General features: G+C 34.6%; 1 protein-coding gene across 1 annotated transcript in view; it reads right to left on the bottom strand.

The window, feature by feature from the left end:
• The window catches only part of HMCN1 (hemicentin 1), a 467,830-nt gene that overhangs the window by 103,892 nt on the left and 346,004 nt on the right, over positions 1 to 17,934 (bottom strand). The window contains exons 49-55 of the mRNA XM_028121561.2: positions 14,727 to 14,918; positions 12,970 to 13,143; positions 11,580 to 11,693; positions 10,525 to 10,670; positions 6,094 to 6,244; positions 4,533 to 4,727; positions 2,706 to 2,819 (exon numbers count right to left, since the gene is read on the bottom strand). Of these exons, the coding sequence (XP_027977362.2) occupies positions 2,706 to 2,819; positions 4,533 to 4,727; positions 6,094 to 6,244; positions 10,525 to 10,670; positions 11,580 to 11,693; positions 12,970 to 13,143; positions 14,727 to 14,918 (1,086 nt within the window). The remainder of the gene's footprint in view (positions 1 to 2,705; positions 2,820 to 4,532; positions 4,728 to 6,093; positions 6,245 to 10,524; positions 10,671 to 11,579; positions 11,694 to 12,969; positions 13,144 to 14,726; positions 14,919 to 17,934) is intronic.

The raw sequence follows: 17,934 nt of genomic DNA, 5'->3' as shown, positions 1-17,934 counted from the left end.
GAAGGGTGGCTTCAGAAAGGAGTAACTGAGCCAAATGGCTCCAACTTCAACAGCTGACTGTTTATCACATCCTCCATGGTGGTAATCACTAAACTTTTCTGTTTTCCACAGGCCCAACCACCCCTATCACCGTTTGTCTTGCTCTTATACTTAATGAAAAGGACTAGATACATTTGATATACATTTCCACATTTCCCTCCTAACCATTTTGATGAATGGCAATTCATTACCATGAAAAGCTAATTACCCCTCTTGGTTCCTTGATTGCATTTTTCACCTGTTCTAGGACCTTGATCCATGAATTCCTGTACCTCCCCTGTTTCCCTCCTCCCCGCTTGAAAATTTAATCTGTCCCCTTCTGTTGGATCATTTTCTTTGGTCTGTAAGCAAGCTCAAATCTTTCTTAAATATGTTTCCTCAAGCTGTCTATCCTAAAACTCTACTCCATCTCTTCTGTCCTCTGCAAAATATCTTAAGAGTTTCCTTTTCTTCCTGATTAGTTGCTCCAGATTTATCCTTTTGTCCTGTGGCTTTGTGCCACACCACAGTATCTAAACTGAGCTTCTGAATTTTACCAATGATTTCTCAGTTTAAAGCCAATGGACTTTTTCAGTTTTTATTTTCTTAAATTTCCTTTAGCATCCAATACTAGGTCCACTTCTTTTATTTTTTTAAAGAAATGCTAATATTTTATTGCTTCTCCTTCAGCAATAAATTAATTTTTTTAAATTTTATGATGTTATGTTAATCACCATACATTACATCATTAGTTTTTTTTCAATTTTTTGTTATGTTAATCACCATACATTATATCATTCGTTTTGGATGTAGTGTTCCATGATTCATTGTTTGCGCATAACACCCAGTGCTCCACGCAGAACGTGCCCTCCTTAATACCCATCACCAGGCTAACCCCTCCCCCCAGTCCCCTCCCCTCAGCTATTTCCAAAATGAGCTAGAATTTTGTATGTGTATCCCACATGTAAAGGAAATCTTTTATAATGATTGTTCACCATTTCCAATTTAATATTCTCAAAACAGATGTGTGTCACAAAACTAAAACTCATCATGTGTGGTAGACATCCAATGGCTTTTTTCTCCCCTATACTTGCCTAAATAGTATCTCAACAGCATTTTAGCAAAAAATTAGTATTCATGCAGTGTCTAGCATATATCAAGAACTTAGTTTGATGAATGAATTAGGTGTAGTGATGGTTTTTAGGAATTATTAAACTCCAAAAATGACTTTTTTCTAACCCCTCCCCCCAGCGCCCTCCCCTCAAGAACCCTCAGTTTGTTTCTCAGAGTCCATCATCTCTTATGGTTCATCTCCCCCTCCGATTTCCCCCCCCATCCTTCCCCTCCTGCTATCTTCTTCTTTTTTTTAACATATAATGTATTATTTGTTTCAGAGGTACAGGTCTGTGATTCATCAGTCTTTAGAACCACTTCTTGATAGCCTTTTCCATGCTTTGGATTCTGTGACATATAATAGTATGTAGTTTACTGCTTCTCATGAACCTCTCAGATTGTTTCTCTTCTAACTCTTTTCTTTTCCTTTCTCCTACTTGTTAACAATCCCACCATGAACTTTTGTCCTACTTTATCTATAATCCTTGCTGTTGGAAATCTCATGCCCTTGAATATCACCTATTTGTGGATAACTCTCAAATCTACATTCTTAGTTCAGCCTCTCTCCTGTGTTGAAGTTCCTGATTTTCCATGGCCCCTCCAATATTATACCTAAGTATCTTGTAACATGCTGAATTCAACATGTCCGGAACAAAACTGACTTCTTTTTTCCCAAATAATGTTTTCCTAGGTCTTCTATTTTTATTATTCTTGCCACTATTTTCTTAATCACTCAGAAAAAAAATCTCAGTGTCATCTCATGCTCTGAGACAAGTGCCTAATAGTTCATATTACTTCATAACTTCCTCTGGAAACTCTTTCATGCTGACTGCTTCCTATACATTCCCACTGCTACTTCTCTAGATCAATCTCTTTTAATGGAGGCAACTATTTGTTTCAACTTCCAGCAACATCACCTCTCTTTGCCCTTCAAGGTACAATACTTCTTCCACTCTCAGTCCATGCATTCAGGTGGAGAACAATGTGGTCTAAGTGTAGGCACAGAAATTAGGCCTTAAACAGGCCACTTAGCTTCTATAATTGGTTCAGGGATAGAACTGTGGTTCATGCTTGGCCAATTAAAGCCATGAAAATCCAATTCTAGGACTTCAGTTGTAAACACTAAGAAAAGCTTTCATTTGGATATGAAATTATAAGGATGTAAGACTAGAGCCGCTGGGGGCCAACTTGTCATTCAAGGGGATCCCCCACCTGAGAGTGATGCTAATAACAGAGAAAAAAACAAGAGAAAGAGGAAGGTTAAGTCTGCTTGGCCTCTTTGAGCCACAGAAGTCAGGTATGACTGTAGCCAGCTCTACCCTGGGACTCTTCAGGTTCATGAGTCAATGGATTCTCTTTTTTTTAAGTTTAAGCCAGTTTGTTATCTGATATTTCAAGAGTCCTAAGTCATGAGTTCTCAATTTGCATAAGATGATTAATTCCTCAGTAGAACTATCACTTTCTGATTATCCTTATAGCCTTTAAAGTCCTTGATGCAACATCTTGCAAACATTAGTTCCTCAAAAAAATTTTTTTGAGTGAAAAAATGCATGACAAACAAAATAAGAACTCACAGAGTACACGAAGGTCATACTGAAGAGCATCTTCTCCTGCTTCATTCACAGCCACACACGTGTATCTCCCCGCATCTTCTACTTTGGCCCGGGGAATCTGCAACACTCGCCCTCCTGAAAACATAGCCCCATATGTTCACTTCTCTAAATCCTACTGGTCATAAACAGAGATGAATTTTTCAGGTCTAATGATTTCCTTACATTTTCTTTCAGGGTTCTTTTTCATCTAACGGTTCAGTTTTAATCCCACAAACCATTTGTATAACAAACACTGCATTATTGAAATGATCCAATATATGAATCAGATCTCCTGAGAGATAAGTAGCTCATGTAGATTTTTCACAAGAGGGTAAGGTTGCTCCATGCCCTTCATCATATTCCACAGGGAAATGTTATTATGCAGTGACTTCTTGATTTTACAGTTTTGAATACATGTAAAAGAAGCTTACAATGTTTGATGCAGGTATAGGTTTGAGAAAGCAATAGCCAGGGATGCAAAAGGTATAAAGTATATTATTATACATATACTTTTAAAAGAATAACTGAATATTTTTAAAACTTTTCATGTTGATATAATTTCAAACTCAAAGAAAAGTTTCAATAACTGTATAAAAAATTTTCACCTATGTTTACCAATTGTTTATATTTCACTCCACTTGTTTTATCTCTTATATATATATTCACTTGTTTTACCTCATATATAAATTTACATATTTATTTATTTATATATAAAATCTTTTTCTGAACTATTTGAGAGTAAGTTGAAACACAGTGCCCCTTTACTCCTAAATATTCATAAATCTGTAATTATATAAGGACAAAAATAATCCCTTATATAACTATAGTACAGTGATCAAAATCAGGAAATTTAAAATCAACACAAAATTACTAATGAATTCATAGTCCATATTCAAATTTCATTATTGTCACAATCTTTTATAAATATTTTCCCCCAAGCCTAGATCCAATTTTGGATCACATATCACAACATTTAGCTGTCATTTGTATTTAGTCACTTTAAAAAATTTTTTTTCAAGATATCTTGTATTTAATTGAAATCAAATTTACACACCATGAAATATGCTGACCTTAGGTGTGTAGAACTTGGTAAATTTTGACAAGCCCATTTTATATTTGTTCAAATTAAATAGAAGCCTTGAAAAGATTATGATTCCACAATAATTTAAACATCTCCTTTTCTACCAATAAACCATGTGACAACTAAAATATTTGAAACCAATAATCATAACTATTGATTTATGATAAATGTATTTAATAAAGTGAATAGTAACTATTTGCAAATATATTTTAGAATCTATCAATAATGTGTAAAAACCAAACTGATGATCTCATCACACTATTAGAGAAATGGAGCCTCATGGAAGCCAAAGGACTTCTTTTTTTTTTTAAGATTTTATTTATTTATTTGAGAGAGAGCATGAGAGGGGAGAGGGTCTGAGGGAGAAGCAGGCTCCCCGCTAGGGGAACCCGATGTGGGACTCGATCCTGGGACTCAGGGATCATGAGCTGAGCTGAAGGCAGACGCTTAACCGACTGAGCCATCCAGTCACCCAGCCAAGGGGCTTCTTAAGCTGACAGAATGATCCTGTAGTAGAACTGAAAATTACCTAAGGTATTCCAGCCTATTGTCAAATTCTCAACCTAAACTCTTCTGGCTCGAAGCTACACAGATACCAGTGGCATTTGGCAGCCTGTGTCAGTTAAATTACATGGCCAGAAAACTGATCAATTCAACTCGTCTAATAAATGAGGAGAAACACATTTGGCAGAGACTCTGATTTTCATGCTGTTCATAGCGATCTTTACCTGGCAGAATCAACACCCTATCACTGGAGGTCAGAGGACGGCCATCTTTGTACCATGTCAGGGTAGGAGGAGGTGCAGCGTTTGTTTCACAGTAAAGAGAAATGGGATTGTTGATGATCACATCCTTAGCTTCACCACTCCTGCCAGTATCCAGCATGTTTCCCATTTCCCAGAGTTTCTGAAAACTTGGAGGAACTATGGAGGAAAGACACGACGTTTTAGACACATGTAAATGCTAGGATTAATTAAACAAAGATCTTGGCTGTATTTTCACAAGAATGATTAGTAAATGTAATAAATTAGATACTGTGAAAATATTTTCAAGTACTTATATACCTACTAACTCTAGCCCTGAGCCAAACAATGTAGTAGACAGAAGTCAGCATTGGTTTTCATATAGAAGAACAAGAAATATGGGGCTCAAAATGCCATGTTCATGCTTTGCTCTCCCTGTTAAAGGTCTCTAGCACTTATAAGATAAAGGGGTCTATTCTCAGGGATGAACCTACTCTAATATGCGTGGCTAAGAAATATGATCATAGCAGGAAAAACTAAATTTTGAGGAACCTTTCAAAAAATCGGGCTCAACAGAAAGCATCTGCCAAAGATTTGTCTTGAGCCTCTAAGAAGGCTAAAGAAGTTATGCAATCAGGATTAATAAGTCCATTTGCAAAAATAATAGGACATTCTCAAACATTTCTAAGGGACAAACATGAACTTCCAAGAAGGCAATTTTCCTGCACATCAAAAACATTAAAAAAGTATGACACTTGACCTAAAATTTCCACTATTAGCAAGTTATGAAAAACCACAGATGTGTGAAAATTTTATATATAAAGATGTTCAATGAAGCATTACAGGAGTAGTGAAAATTTGGAAACAACCTAGACATTCAACAATAGGAGTCTAGTTAAATATATCTTTTAATACTCAATTGATAAAACAAATACAGTTATCAAAAAGCATGTTTTAAAAAGCATATATAAAAGCATGAAAGCAACAGTATCAACAATATTAATACCAGGTACCACTTCTTAAAAAGTTTGCTAAGAGTTTTACATACTTTATGTTATTTAGTACTTACCACAATTTTATAAGGCATTAATTTTAAAAGCAAGGAAACCAAGGGTTAAAATATTTAGGTAACTTGTCCAATTCAAAAAGTTTGTAGGAGCTAAATCATCATTTAATTTCAAGTCTGACCACTTTAAATTCTGTACATTACTATACTTTTTGCCTTCCAGGTAAACAATATCAAAAGAATCTTCGTGATAAAATGTTAGGGGAAAGCTAATGTAATAGAAAAGTCTGTATCATGTGAACCCAACTTGTAAATGAAGTACACTTTACAAAAATATATCAGAAGGAAACAAAAATAGCAGAAGTAACCCTGAATGATGGATTATTTTCTTCCTTGTGAATTTCTTAAACCCAAGTTTTCAATAATGAATTTTTATTATTGTCAACAGAAAAAAAGGTATTTAAAATAAACCAAATCTCTTTTTTATTGTTTTGATAGATAATATATGCTGAATTACACACAATAAGCATATTACTTTACCTTGTATATTCACATCAAAATCCAGCTCATCTTCACCTGCAATATTAGATGCTACACAAGTATACCGTCCAGTATCTGATATCTGAGCCTCCTTTATTCGAAGTGTATGTCCACTTGCAGCAATATTGACATGATCATCTGATTTAAGGGGCTGTGATTCAATTAAATAATGTTACCTTGAAGTACACTAATAAATCCTCTAAAACATCATACAGTTTATACTTTTTAGGATTTTTTAATAAATAAAAAATTATATTTGAAATACTCAAGACAACATTAATTGAATTAATTTACTTTGATTAAACTTTTTTGAGTAATCATTTTTATTTATTGAAAATATTGCTCAGCTGTGAATTGTGCAAGACTGTTGAACCACAGATCTGTACTTCTGAAACAAATAATGCAATTTATGTTAAGAAAAAAAAAAGAAGAAGATAGCAGGAGGGGAAGAATGAAGGGGAGTAAGTCGGAGAGGGAGACGAACCCTGAGAGAGGATGGACTGTGAAAAACAAACTGAGGGTTCTAGAGGGGAGGGGGTGGGGGGATGGGTTAGCCTGGTGATGGGTATTAAAGAGGGCACATTCTGCGTGGAGCACTGGGTGTTATGCACAAACAATGAATCATGGAACACTACATCAAAAACTAATGATGTAATGTATGGTGATTAACATAACAATAAAAAATAAAGAAAAAGAAAATATTGCTCATATACTTTACATCTGTGCCAGGTACTTCTGGGTGGTACATTTATATACCAAATATGTAAATGCATATTTTATGATAAAAAACATTCTTAGGTACCATATCTATTTATCCATGTTGGAAAAAATTATTTTCCTCTGATCCCATTGTGTACTATCATTCTGTAGAAAATACTAGAGTTTCTTAATGAAAGACTGAGGGCATTAACAGTCTGATTTGATCTAAATATCACTATTGTTCATTCAGAAATATCATTACTTCATAAATGGAAAATTTTAACCTATATTTATATTTATATTAATTCATATTACAATGTTTGATTTATAGTATTACTATACTTAATGGCACATTAACTTATGGATATTTGTATTATGATGTTTTATTAATAATATCACCTTCACTTAATAGGGCATTTCTCATCTTCTAAACATTTCCGTTTACACTAAGTTCCCTCTTATTCCTTGAAGATTTTAGCTCCTGGCTCACTGTCATTCCTTCTAATGATACTTTTCTCATAATTCTTGGTGATTTCAACACCCACACAGACATTCATCCGATGCTGTATGCTCTCAGTTCCTTGACCTCATCTCTTCTAATTTTTTGTCCCCAGTCCTCAATCAGCCACTAAACCAGTCATCCTAGGCTTTATAATTACCAAGAACTACATCTCTTTATAATCTCACTTTCAGGTTCTCACTCTCTGACTATCACCTCCTAACTCTCTAACACTTCCTCTAGCAACCCAATTCCAGTAATTTTTTGGTCCTGTGGAAGGACCCATAATCCACAGACCCTGCAATCTGTTCACCGCCACTCACTCTCCTCCTAACCCAGAGGTCTATTATGACAATTGCTCCTTGCATAAACCCTCAACTCCTCTTGCCCTCTTTCCCTTTATTTTATTCTTCTGGCAAAACTCCCACCCTGGTTAATACCAGTCTGTCCATTCTGAGCATCTTCTGGTCTATTCAAGGACATCCTTCCAGCAACTATGTCCTCTTACACCTGTATCATCATCAGTTGATTTCTTTCCACTGGATGATTTCAATCCGCATACAACATACTATAATTTTCCCCATTAAAAAGAAAACTCTTTAGAATGCAGACTACCTCCATATTTTTCTACTTTCCTTTATAGCTGATGGCTTTAAAATATTTGCTACATTTGCTGTTTCTGTTTTCTTCCATTTTTTTTCTTGAATCTACTCCAAAAAGACTTTTACCATCTCTACTTGACCAAATGCCACTGTCAAAGACACCAACGATATCCATGTTGCTATATTTACTGGTCAATTCTCAGTTTTTATTTTCTTGATCAGTGGCATTAAACACAGTTTAACTTGTCTTCATTTTGAAAAACTTTCCCCCCTATCTTTTGGGACACTTCACTCTCTGCCCCACAACCTCTAAATGTAGGAGTCCCCCAGGGCTTAATCCTCAGACCTCTTGTCTTTTTATCTAAACTCACGCTCCTATTGCTCTCATGCAAAATCTTGGACTCATCTTTGTCTCACAGTTTTCCCTCACATCCTGCTACCACCTTTGTCCAAGCAACTACCATCTCTTTTCCAGACCACTGAAATAAATTCATATCTGGACCCTCTCTAACTTCTCTCAATACAGAAGCTAATGGAATCCTTTTAAAATCCTAAGTCAGATCATATCACTCTTGTGTTCAAAAATTTCCAGTAGCTTCCTATCAGAATAAAGGCCAATTGGTCTACAAGGCAGTGTGATCTGCCTCCTCACTAAGCTTTTGCTCACAACTTCTGTGTTCCATGGATCACCAGCCAAAGTGCCTTGGAGCCTTTGTCCTTGCTATACTCTCTACTTTGGAATATCTTCCCCTCAGGTATTCTGTGTCTGCTTTCTTCATTTTGTTTGAGTTTCTGCTCAGATATCACCTTATCAGTGAGGCCTTCCCTACATAAAAAAGAGATCATACTCCCATGCTTACTATTCTTCTTCCCAAGTTTTCTCCATAACATTTACCCCATCTGGCACATTATATGTTCCACTGGTTTGTTTAGTTTTTGTCTCCCCAAACTTCACACAAGGAGAGATACTTGTCTGTTTCCTTCACGGCTGTATCCCCTGCACCTAAAATAGTGTCCAGCAAATAGTATGTGCTTAATAAATAACTTGGTAATTAATAAATCATTATTAACATTATATCACATATAAAATAATATAAATATTCTATGCTAAAAGAAAAACTTCAGGGCATGCATGAATAAATAAAACTCAAAGATTCCATTAAAACTTATTGTGGCTAACATGACCAATATGTTTGGTGGATTTTCTCAAAAAACACTGTTTCTCTGGAGTAGTGCTGCTTATCTGAAGAATGAAATAACAGAAGAAAGGATATGGAAAATAAACCAAAACTAGTTTGTTTTTTCTTTTTTTTGGTACTCATTTTAGAGAACCAATCCTAAACCCTGAAAAATTTAGTAGTTTAACTAAAGCATTATAATTGGATTGATTTCAGAGTCTGGATTTGAAACTGTAATATAACCATTCATTATGATATTTAAAAAACTAAACTGTCTCATTCCTAGCACAATTCTAGTCTTTAGCCAATTTTTATGTGTGTATGTGTTTGTGTGTATGTGTGTATGTGTGTAGATGTGTAGTAACTAAAAGGAATAAAATAGGTTCTAGGTAGTTAAAAATAAAATAATAAGATTTCAGAAAAGAACAGAATTAGCTGTTTCCAAGCAAACCCATATAGAATTGATACTGTACAGTGAAGTGTACTTGTAGTCAGAAAAGAAACTATAAACAGAACATGGTGGGAGTTCTGTATTTTTCCTTTTGCAATGGCTTCCAGATGAAACTTGCTTACTTTATAAGAGATGATTTTTTTTTCTAGCTGCCAGTGTTGCAAAATCTCTATGATCTGAAAAAATAAAGCTATATCTTTCTGCATCTGAAATCATAACTCTGACCTGAACTTCTACAGCTGGAATTTAACTAGCCATTTGGTTGATTATGTGTATAACAGGAAAAATAGCAGCTTAGTTATGCCACGTCTGTATCAAGCACAGTGTTAACAGCAGCCAAAAAAAAAAAAAAAAAGCTTATTTTGGTATAAAAACACCAGCACATATATCTTTAAAATATGAATGGAAGAAAATAAGTTGAGATGAGAAATAAGGATGTATGGTCTGAAATTCAGATCACATAATTGAAGGATGTGCCTTTTATTTAAAGTTTCTTGTTGCCCCCAGTTAATTGAATTGGGCACTTAATTACCACATTTAGCTATTTTTCTTCCTCTTGGAATATAAAACATGTTACCTTTTATAAAAGAATTAAAGGTGTTTAGAGAAGATTCTGAATAAACTCAGTACCCATGTTATACCTACCATTTTAATCTGGCTTAGCACTGTTTTGTGTTTCTTCTCTACAAAGTTTGCTTACTCTATAAAGCCACAGAATGCAAAAACTGTTCCCCAAGGGGGAAGGTGGCTGGATTTTCATACATGATTGCTAATGTCCACAAAAACAATCCTTCAAACTTTACAGTGATGGAATAATGCTAAGATTGTTGAACATCGTTCAAGTTTCTTTGCAGTTTTCTATTCTAGGAGCATGGTTTTGTGCTAGTTATAAGGAGACATTGATTCTCTGAGTTACTTGTGTGTTTTTTCTTTCTTTTTTTAATTTATTGACTATGCTTGTTTTTCAGAAACTATTAGCAAAGGAGAAAATGTGTGACTGGCCTGTCCATCCTTGTACCAGCTGAGAGAGGCAGAAGGAATGGCATAAGCTTCACATTCCAAAGTCAGAGTATTGTTGACTTTGATCTTCACTTCTTTAGGGGAAAGACCTGGCCCTAGTAGGTCCCCTTTATTGATGATGGGTGGAACTGCATAAAAAAAAAATATTTGTAGAGTTAAACATTGGTTCTTTTCAATACATGGAATATCATGGAAATCACACTAAGGATTACTTAAGAAAACAAGGAAATAACTGAGGTGTTTGCTATGCTCCCCTTTCACCATGGACCGAAGTTAGCATCTTGTGAAATGGTAATGTTCTGATACAGAATGTGAAGGAAAACAGCTTTCTCCCTTCATCATTTTAATACTGCCAGTGAGGCTTTGTCCTTCACAGATCAGCTACTTTCATTTTTCCAGGTCCTCAGAAACAGTCCAAGCATGACCTATAAAATGCATTTTCTCAGTCATTAAAGGAACTGATTCAAAGAACAAAAGATAATCAGAAGGATGCTCTTCCTTTTTAAAAACAAAGCCAAAATGAAAATCCTGAAATATAGGTCCTATTAATGATAGTATTCACTTGCTTTTTATCTATAGGTCAATGTACAGTGGATCAGCTCAAAGTCACTGATGAATCCATCTTAGGCTGTTCAGTAGAACATATATACTTAAATAACAATTTTGTGCATGGAAGTATTTTAACTCAGCCCAGGGAGTTTCCAGAAGGAAAAACAGAGAAAAGTAAGGAAATGCCACTGACAAGTTCTCCAATAAGAGGTTACTGAGCAGATTGAATGGGCTCTTCACATCTTTAAGCAATTGAAGACATAGGTACAATGCTTAATATGACTTCCATCTTAATGAAGCAAGCTACATAAACAACAAACTTAAATGATGTATTGTATGGTGACTAACATAACATAATAAAATCAAATTAAATTTAAAAAAACTTAAATGATGAGTATAAATAATTATGAACCTATAAGAAAAAACAAGATTGAAAAAGTTAGAAAACTTGAGGAAAATATGAAATGTAGTGTTCTTTTAGGACTTACTGTAGACCTTTACTTCATAGTGCTTTATCATTTCCCCCGCCTCATTAGTGGCTATACAAGAGTATCTTCCAGCATTGTCCTCCTGTGCATTTAGGATCTGCAGAGTCCTACCTCCTGAAAAATCATGGAACACCAAAGAATCTCTGAAGTCACAGTGGCAACAGAGTATGCAAAAAACACCAGGGTTTTTAGTTCTCACTATTAACATATTTCTTTTTCTATGTGCCAATTCTATAATAGACATTTGACACAAGACAAACTATAATATAGATGGGCACTGCATGGTGGGCAAGGAGTCAGTAAGTCCTCGATGATCCTCTATGATAATGACTTTCATGCTCATCGTGACCCTCCCATACCTCTGTACACACTCTGGCTCAGGTTTTTATTTCACTCTCTTCATAAATAGATCTTCTGCCTTAGTCATCTTATTTTCATCTACTTGGGCTATCAGTAGAGATTGATCTCGCTAAAACTCAGTTTGTATTATGGTACATTTCTCCTTAAAAACCTTCATTGGTTCTCAATTGAATAAAATATAAAGCTAAAACTCTTTAGTCCAGGCATTCAAAATATGATTCCAATGTTCCTTCCTGATCTTTTCTCCCACCTACCTCCCTCTCTGCCATTCACACACACACACACACTCAACTGGGAGGTCTACATATTATTACTTGCAACTAGATAGGCCTTTGTACATCTATGTGCCTTTCTCACTTTGTACCTTTCCCACACTAGTTATCCTGATGGATCTGAAATCACTCATTTCCAACCAACAAAATTCAATACCTTTCTTTAAGGGCTGGTTCAAGTTTCAACTGCAACAAAGCATTTCCTGACCACTTCAGCACACAGTGGTCATTCCATCTTTTGAATTTTTATAAAAATTGTCCCTATCTCATTTACCAAATGCCATGACTAGTCCTAATTCATATTGTTAATTAACTTTTACACATATTATTTCCTTTCCAAATAAAACTGTAAATTTCTTAAAGCCAGGGATAATACTTTTTAATTCTTTCTGTTTTCATACATTTTTCCAAGTATTAAAGAGAAATAAATACGCTCTCTCAATCTAAATACCAATTCTCTTATGGTTCAATTCAAGAAATGAATTTCTACTATTTTTGGTATTCCACATTGTATTTTATCAATTAATAGCATTGTGATATTTATTAATTTGCCTTTTATTTAGATATTTTATTGGTCTTTCAAAAAAGTAATTTTACTTTAGATTATAAGATATATATATAAATAATTAAAAAATTAAAATGGCAGTAGAACAACATAACTAAGACATAAGTACTTTTATAAAAAATAACCAATGATTCTTTTTCTACAATAGTAGATGGCACAAATGTATCTTGTGCATTTAAAGTAAACTAGTTACCTGGAAGAATACGAATATTTCGGTTGGATTCTAAAGGTGTTCCATCCTTAAACCAGGTGATGGTGGCTGGAGGATATGAATAGGCTTCACAGACCAAAGATGTGGGGCTGTTAAGGATAACGGTGACATCTTCAGGGCCCCCATCACTATCAACGCCAGCAATTGTAGGAGATACTGAAATAGATTTAAAATGTGATTAAAGAAATATGTTTAGAAATTTCCTTATTTGTGAATTTCTAAATTTCACTATGCTTATTTGTGTAATTCTATTTCCTAACAATTCCAGAAATAATTGGTTCTTATTCTACATAAAAGGAATGAGAACTTCAAAATGGAAGTAATGGAGGAGACAACACACAAAAAGGAATTATAATGCAGCATAGTAGGGCAAAAATGAGAATTCTGGTGCAGGATATATGGAAGCATAGCATTCAATCCAATCTGAGGTGTGTGGTGTGAGGACTCTCATCAGGGAAGGCCTCCTAAAGGAAAAGATTTCAAAGTGAGCCTTAAAGGATTAGTGGTGGTTAGTAAGTGAAAGAAGGGAGAAGTAGGAAGTACGAAGAAGGAGCATATTGGGTGCAGAATAGTATAAACAATGAGGGGCAAGCAGGGAATATATTGAGGGTAGATTCAAGGGGGTCAGTGTTGGAAGTGAGGGTAATGGAGACAGGTCCATTTGTTTCCACATAAGATAATGAGGGACTGAACTAAAGGAAGGCATAAAGTGGAAGGAGTGACTACAGAAAAATTTAGAAAGTCAATTGGTGGCACTTGATGATAGAATTTGAGGGCTAAATAAAACCAAAGTCAAAGATGACTCCTAGCTTTCTTGCTTGGGAATGTAGGTAAACTGCAGTGAAACAATATAAATAGGAAATATGGAAAGATTTGCTCATTTTGGAGGGAAGATGATTCATTCAGTTCTGAATATCTTGAATTTAAAGTGCTCATGAGGTTTCCAGTGAGAAATGTCCAACAAGCAATTGTATATAGAAATCCAAACTTGGGAGAAAGATCTGGGTTGCAGGTATGGATTTAAAAAGAAACCAGTCTACAGAAGATAATAATTAAACTCTGGGAATTAAGCTTATTATTTGAAGATAATATCTAGAGTAAAATGAGCAGTGAAGTAAGGACAAATGTTAAGGTACCTAATGTTTGAGAGATGGGTTACAGAGAAGTCCATAAAGGAGGGAGAAAAGTATTTTGATATTAGTAATCAAATATAATACATTTAGATGGTGCATTTTAAATTTCAAGACATGAGCAGAAATTAAAAATCTATTTTAATGTCATGGCTGAGACATAAGCATAACTTTGATGCTGCAAGAACTGAATGTACAGTTATTTCATAATTCCTAGTCCACAAAGACTATAATATGGACTATTACCAATAACTGTCCCATAAAGAAAGGATAAAATGCACCAGATTGAACCCCTTGTACTGTTGACCTGTTTCTCTTTGACCAGCACACATTTACCTTTTACTACTGTGTTTTTAACATCTGTCTTATTCACAGTTGTGTCTCTAGCACTAAACACAGTTCCTGGAATGTAGGTGGTATTCCAAATGTAACAAATAAATTTATAAATAAATGTATTAATTAAAGAAAAACAGCAAATGTACATAAGCACTAGTCCTCCTTAAATAATGAAATTCTATGGCAGAAACATTAAAAAGAAAAAGAAAAGAAGGTAATTCAGCAGACAGTCATGTCTGACTCTTCAAGATTTGAGGCAATGCTTGTACCTACCCAACACATTAAGACTGAAACTTTTGCTCTTGTCACCAGCTGTATTAGAAGCCACACATGCATATCTTCCAGTATGTGACACTTGGGCATTGGTAATTTTAAGAAAACGGCCACCAGACATAATGTGATGGGTATCATCTTCTTGGAGGGGCTGTCCATCTTTGTGCCATGTAATTTCTGGCACTGGATTCCCTGTAACAAAAAGCCATTTCTGAGAGATGGGTAATAAGTACATGCCTACAACTGACAATGAAAAGAAGGCATTTTTCACTCATTTTCCTTTTAAATATCACACTTATAAACAATGCAGTAATCATTCATTTTAAAATAAATTTGTAAACATAATTTATAATAACAATCATGTCATAATTTTTAAAATTTACAGATTACAAGCCATTTTCAAAAGAAGATTAGTTTGATCTATAAGTGAAATAATTCCAAATTAGTCTTTGTGTTTAAATAGTAAAATATACTTTAAAAAAATGGGACATGCATTTTTATTAAAATTGTTATCACAAATACTTTTTCATTCATATTAAATTTTTAAAGGTTTTATATTTTTTGAAAGCAAGCTACAAAAAAAAAGAAAAACCTTGCATGAAATAATTCAATAAACAGATATTTTCAGTTTATACCAGGATTCTAGCACACATACATAGTAAGTAGATAGAGATATAAATATATTAATTATTCCTTTAATGGAATAATTCACCTATGGAGAAGATCTTTTATTTTAACATGAGACTTATGTTAAATATTAATTTTTAAGTTGCTCAAATAATTAAAAAAATTTAAAACCATAAAAGCAAGTTCTGTTAGGAAAAAGTGCTAGCATAATATATTAAAATTGGAAGGCTTGCCCATACCAACCATGGAGTCTGTTCTATAGCCCTACCCAGGCAGGGAAGCAAATTTGCAGGCCTGCCCAACTGCTGAAATATAGCACCCAGTCCCTGATGAGGAAGCCTAACCAGAGAATCCAGGCAACCACAGAGCCTATCCCATAGCTGCACTCAGTCAAGAAACCCAATGAGCAGTACTTTCCAACTGTTTCTAGTCAACATTAATCCCTACCTTCTAACCTCAGAGCTCAGGCAGTGGCCTTAACCAAACAGAGACCCTAGGAGCAAGCCCTATCTGCAAGGATGCTACCAGATGACCCATGAAGAACACCAGGCTGCGATTACTGGTGAATGACTGTTTTTGCTAAAGTGAACCTATAAAGACTAGAAGAGGACATCCCTTACTCCAATGTGCAGATACCAATGCAAGGAATCAGGTAAAAAAGACACCATCAAAGGAAACTACTTAAATCCCAATAATGACCTTAAAGAAATGGAAATCTGTGAACTAACTGTCTGACAAAGAATTCAGAATAATCCTCTCAAAGAAATTTAGTGAACTACAAGAACACAGACAACTAAACAAAATTAAGAAAATGGTGCATGAACAAAGAAATAGAAACAATCAAAACAAACAAACAGAATTCCTAGAGCTGAAGAATACAGTGACTGACCTAAAGAATTCAATAGAGAGCTTTAATACCAGACTCAACCAAGAAGAAAAAAGAATTAGTGAACTAGAGGATAGGTCATTAAAATTATCCAGTCAGAAGAGAAAGAAAAAAAGAAGGAAAGAAAGAAAGAAAGAAAGAAAGAAAGAAAGAAAGAAAGAAAGAAAGAAAGAAAAGAAAAGAAAAGAAAAGAAAAGTGAAGTGAAGAGAAGAGAAGGGAAAAAAGAAAAAGAAAAAAAACAGTGAAGAAAGCCTATAAGACTTATGGAAGACTATCAACAGAAACAATATACATACACGTTATGGGAATCCCAGAAGGACAAGAGATAGGGAAAAGGACAGAAAGTATATTTATAGTAATAATGGCTGAAAACTTCCCAAACATAGGGAGAGAAATGGACATCCAGATTCATGAGGCCCAAAGGACCCCAAATTGGTTGAACTTGAAAAGGGCTACACTGAGACACATTATAATCATATTTTCAAAAGTCAAAGACAAAGACAGAATTTGAAAGCAGCAAAAGTATATTACATACAAGGGAAACCCCCTAAGATTTTAGGCTGATTTTTCAAAAATAAGGACTACTTTGTATGCCAGGAAAGAACAGGATAATATATTCAAAATATTAAAAGAAAAGGGACCTGTCAATCAGGAATACTACAGCTGGCAAATAGGAGGGAAAGATAAAGATTTTCCTAAACAAACAAAAGCTGAGGGAGTTCATCCTCACTAGACCTGCCTTATAAGAAGTGCTAAGGACAGGGCGCCTGAGTGGCTCAGTTGGTTAAGTGACTGCCTTCGGCTCAGGTCATGATCCTGGAGTCCCTGGATTGAGTCCCGCATCAGGCTCCCTGCTTGGCAGGGAGTCTGCTTCTCCCTCTGACCCTCCCCCCATCTCATGTGCTCTCTTTCTCTCATTCTCTCTCTCTCAAATAAATAAATAAAAATCTTAAAAAAAAAAAAAAAGAAATGCTAAGGACATTCTCAAGTGGAAATACAAGGATGATAATTAATGTTGTAAAACATATGAATGTGTGTATAAAACTCACTGGTAATGGTAAATATGTAGTTAAAGTCATATTCTCTATGACTGTAATGGTGGTGTGTAATTCACTTACAACTCTAAAAGTTAGAAAATGAATGTATTTAAAATAACCATAACTGCAATAATTTGTTACTAGATACATGTAAAAAATATAAAAACTGCCACATCAATGACCTAAAATGTGAGGGGTAGAGAAGTAAAAGAATAAAGGTTATGTATATTATCAAAATAAAGTTGTTATCAGCCTAAAATAAAACATATTTTATGTAAGCCCCACGGTAAAGAAAAACCTATACTAGTTGCACAAAAGATGATGATAAAGGAGTCAACAAAACAATTAGAAAACAATGAACAAATGTCAATAGTAAGTCCTTACTTATCAATACTTACTTTAACATAAATGTATTAAATTCTACAATCAAAAGACAGAGAATGACTGAATGCATTTAAAAAAACAAGATTCACTAAAATGGGGCCTATAAGAGACTCACTTTAGCTTCAAAGATACACATAGACTGAGAGTGAAGGGATGTAAAAAGATATTTCAAGCAAATGGCACCCCCAAAAAAGCAGGAATAGCTGCATTTATTTCAGATAAAATAAACTTTAAGCTAAAAATGGTCATAAGAGACAAAGAAGGTCATTATGC

The sequence above is a fragment of the Eumetopias jubatus genome, unplaced genomic scaffold (assembly GCF_037043125.1).
Source record: "Eumetopias jubatus isolate StellerSeaLion01/CBP00866 unplaced genomic scaffold, mEumJub1_p1.0 scaffold_12, whole genome shotgun sequence".
NCBI lineage: Eukaryota > Metazoa > Chordata > Mammalia > Carnivora > Otariidae > Eumetopias > Eumetopias jubatus.
Note: the sequence above shows the minus strand (reverse complement) of the source record. Positions and strands in the feature narration are given on the sequence as shown.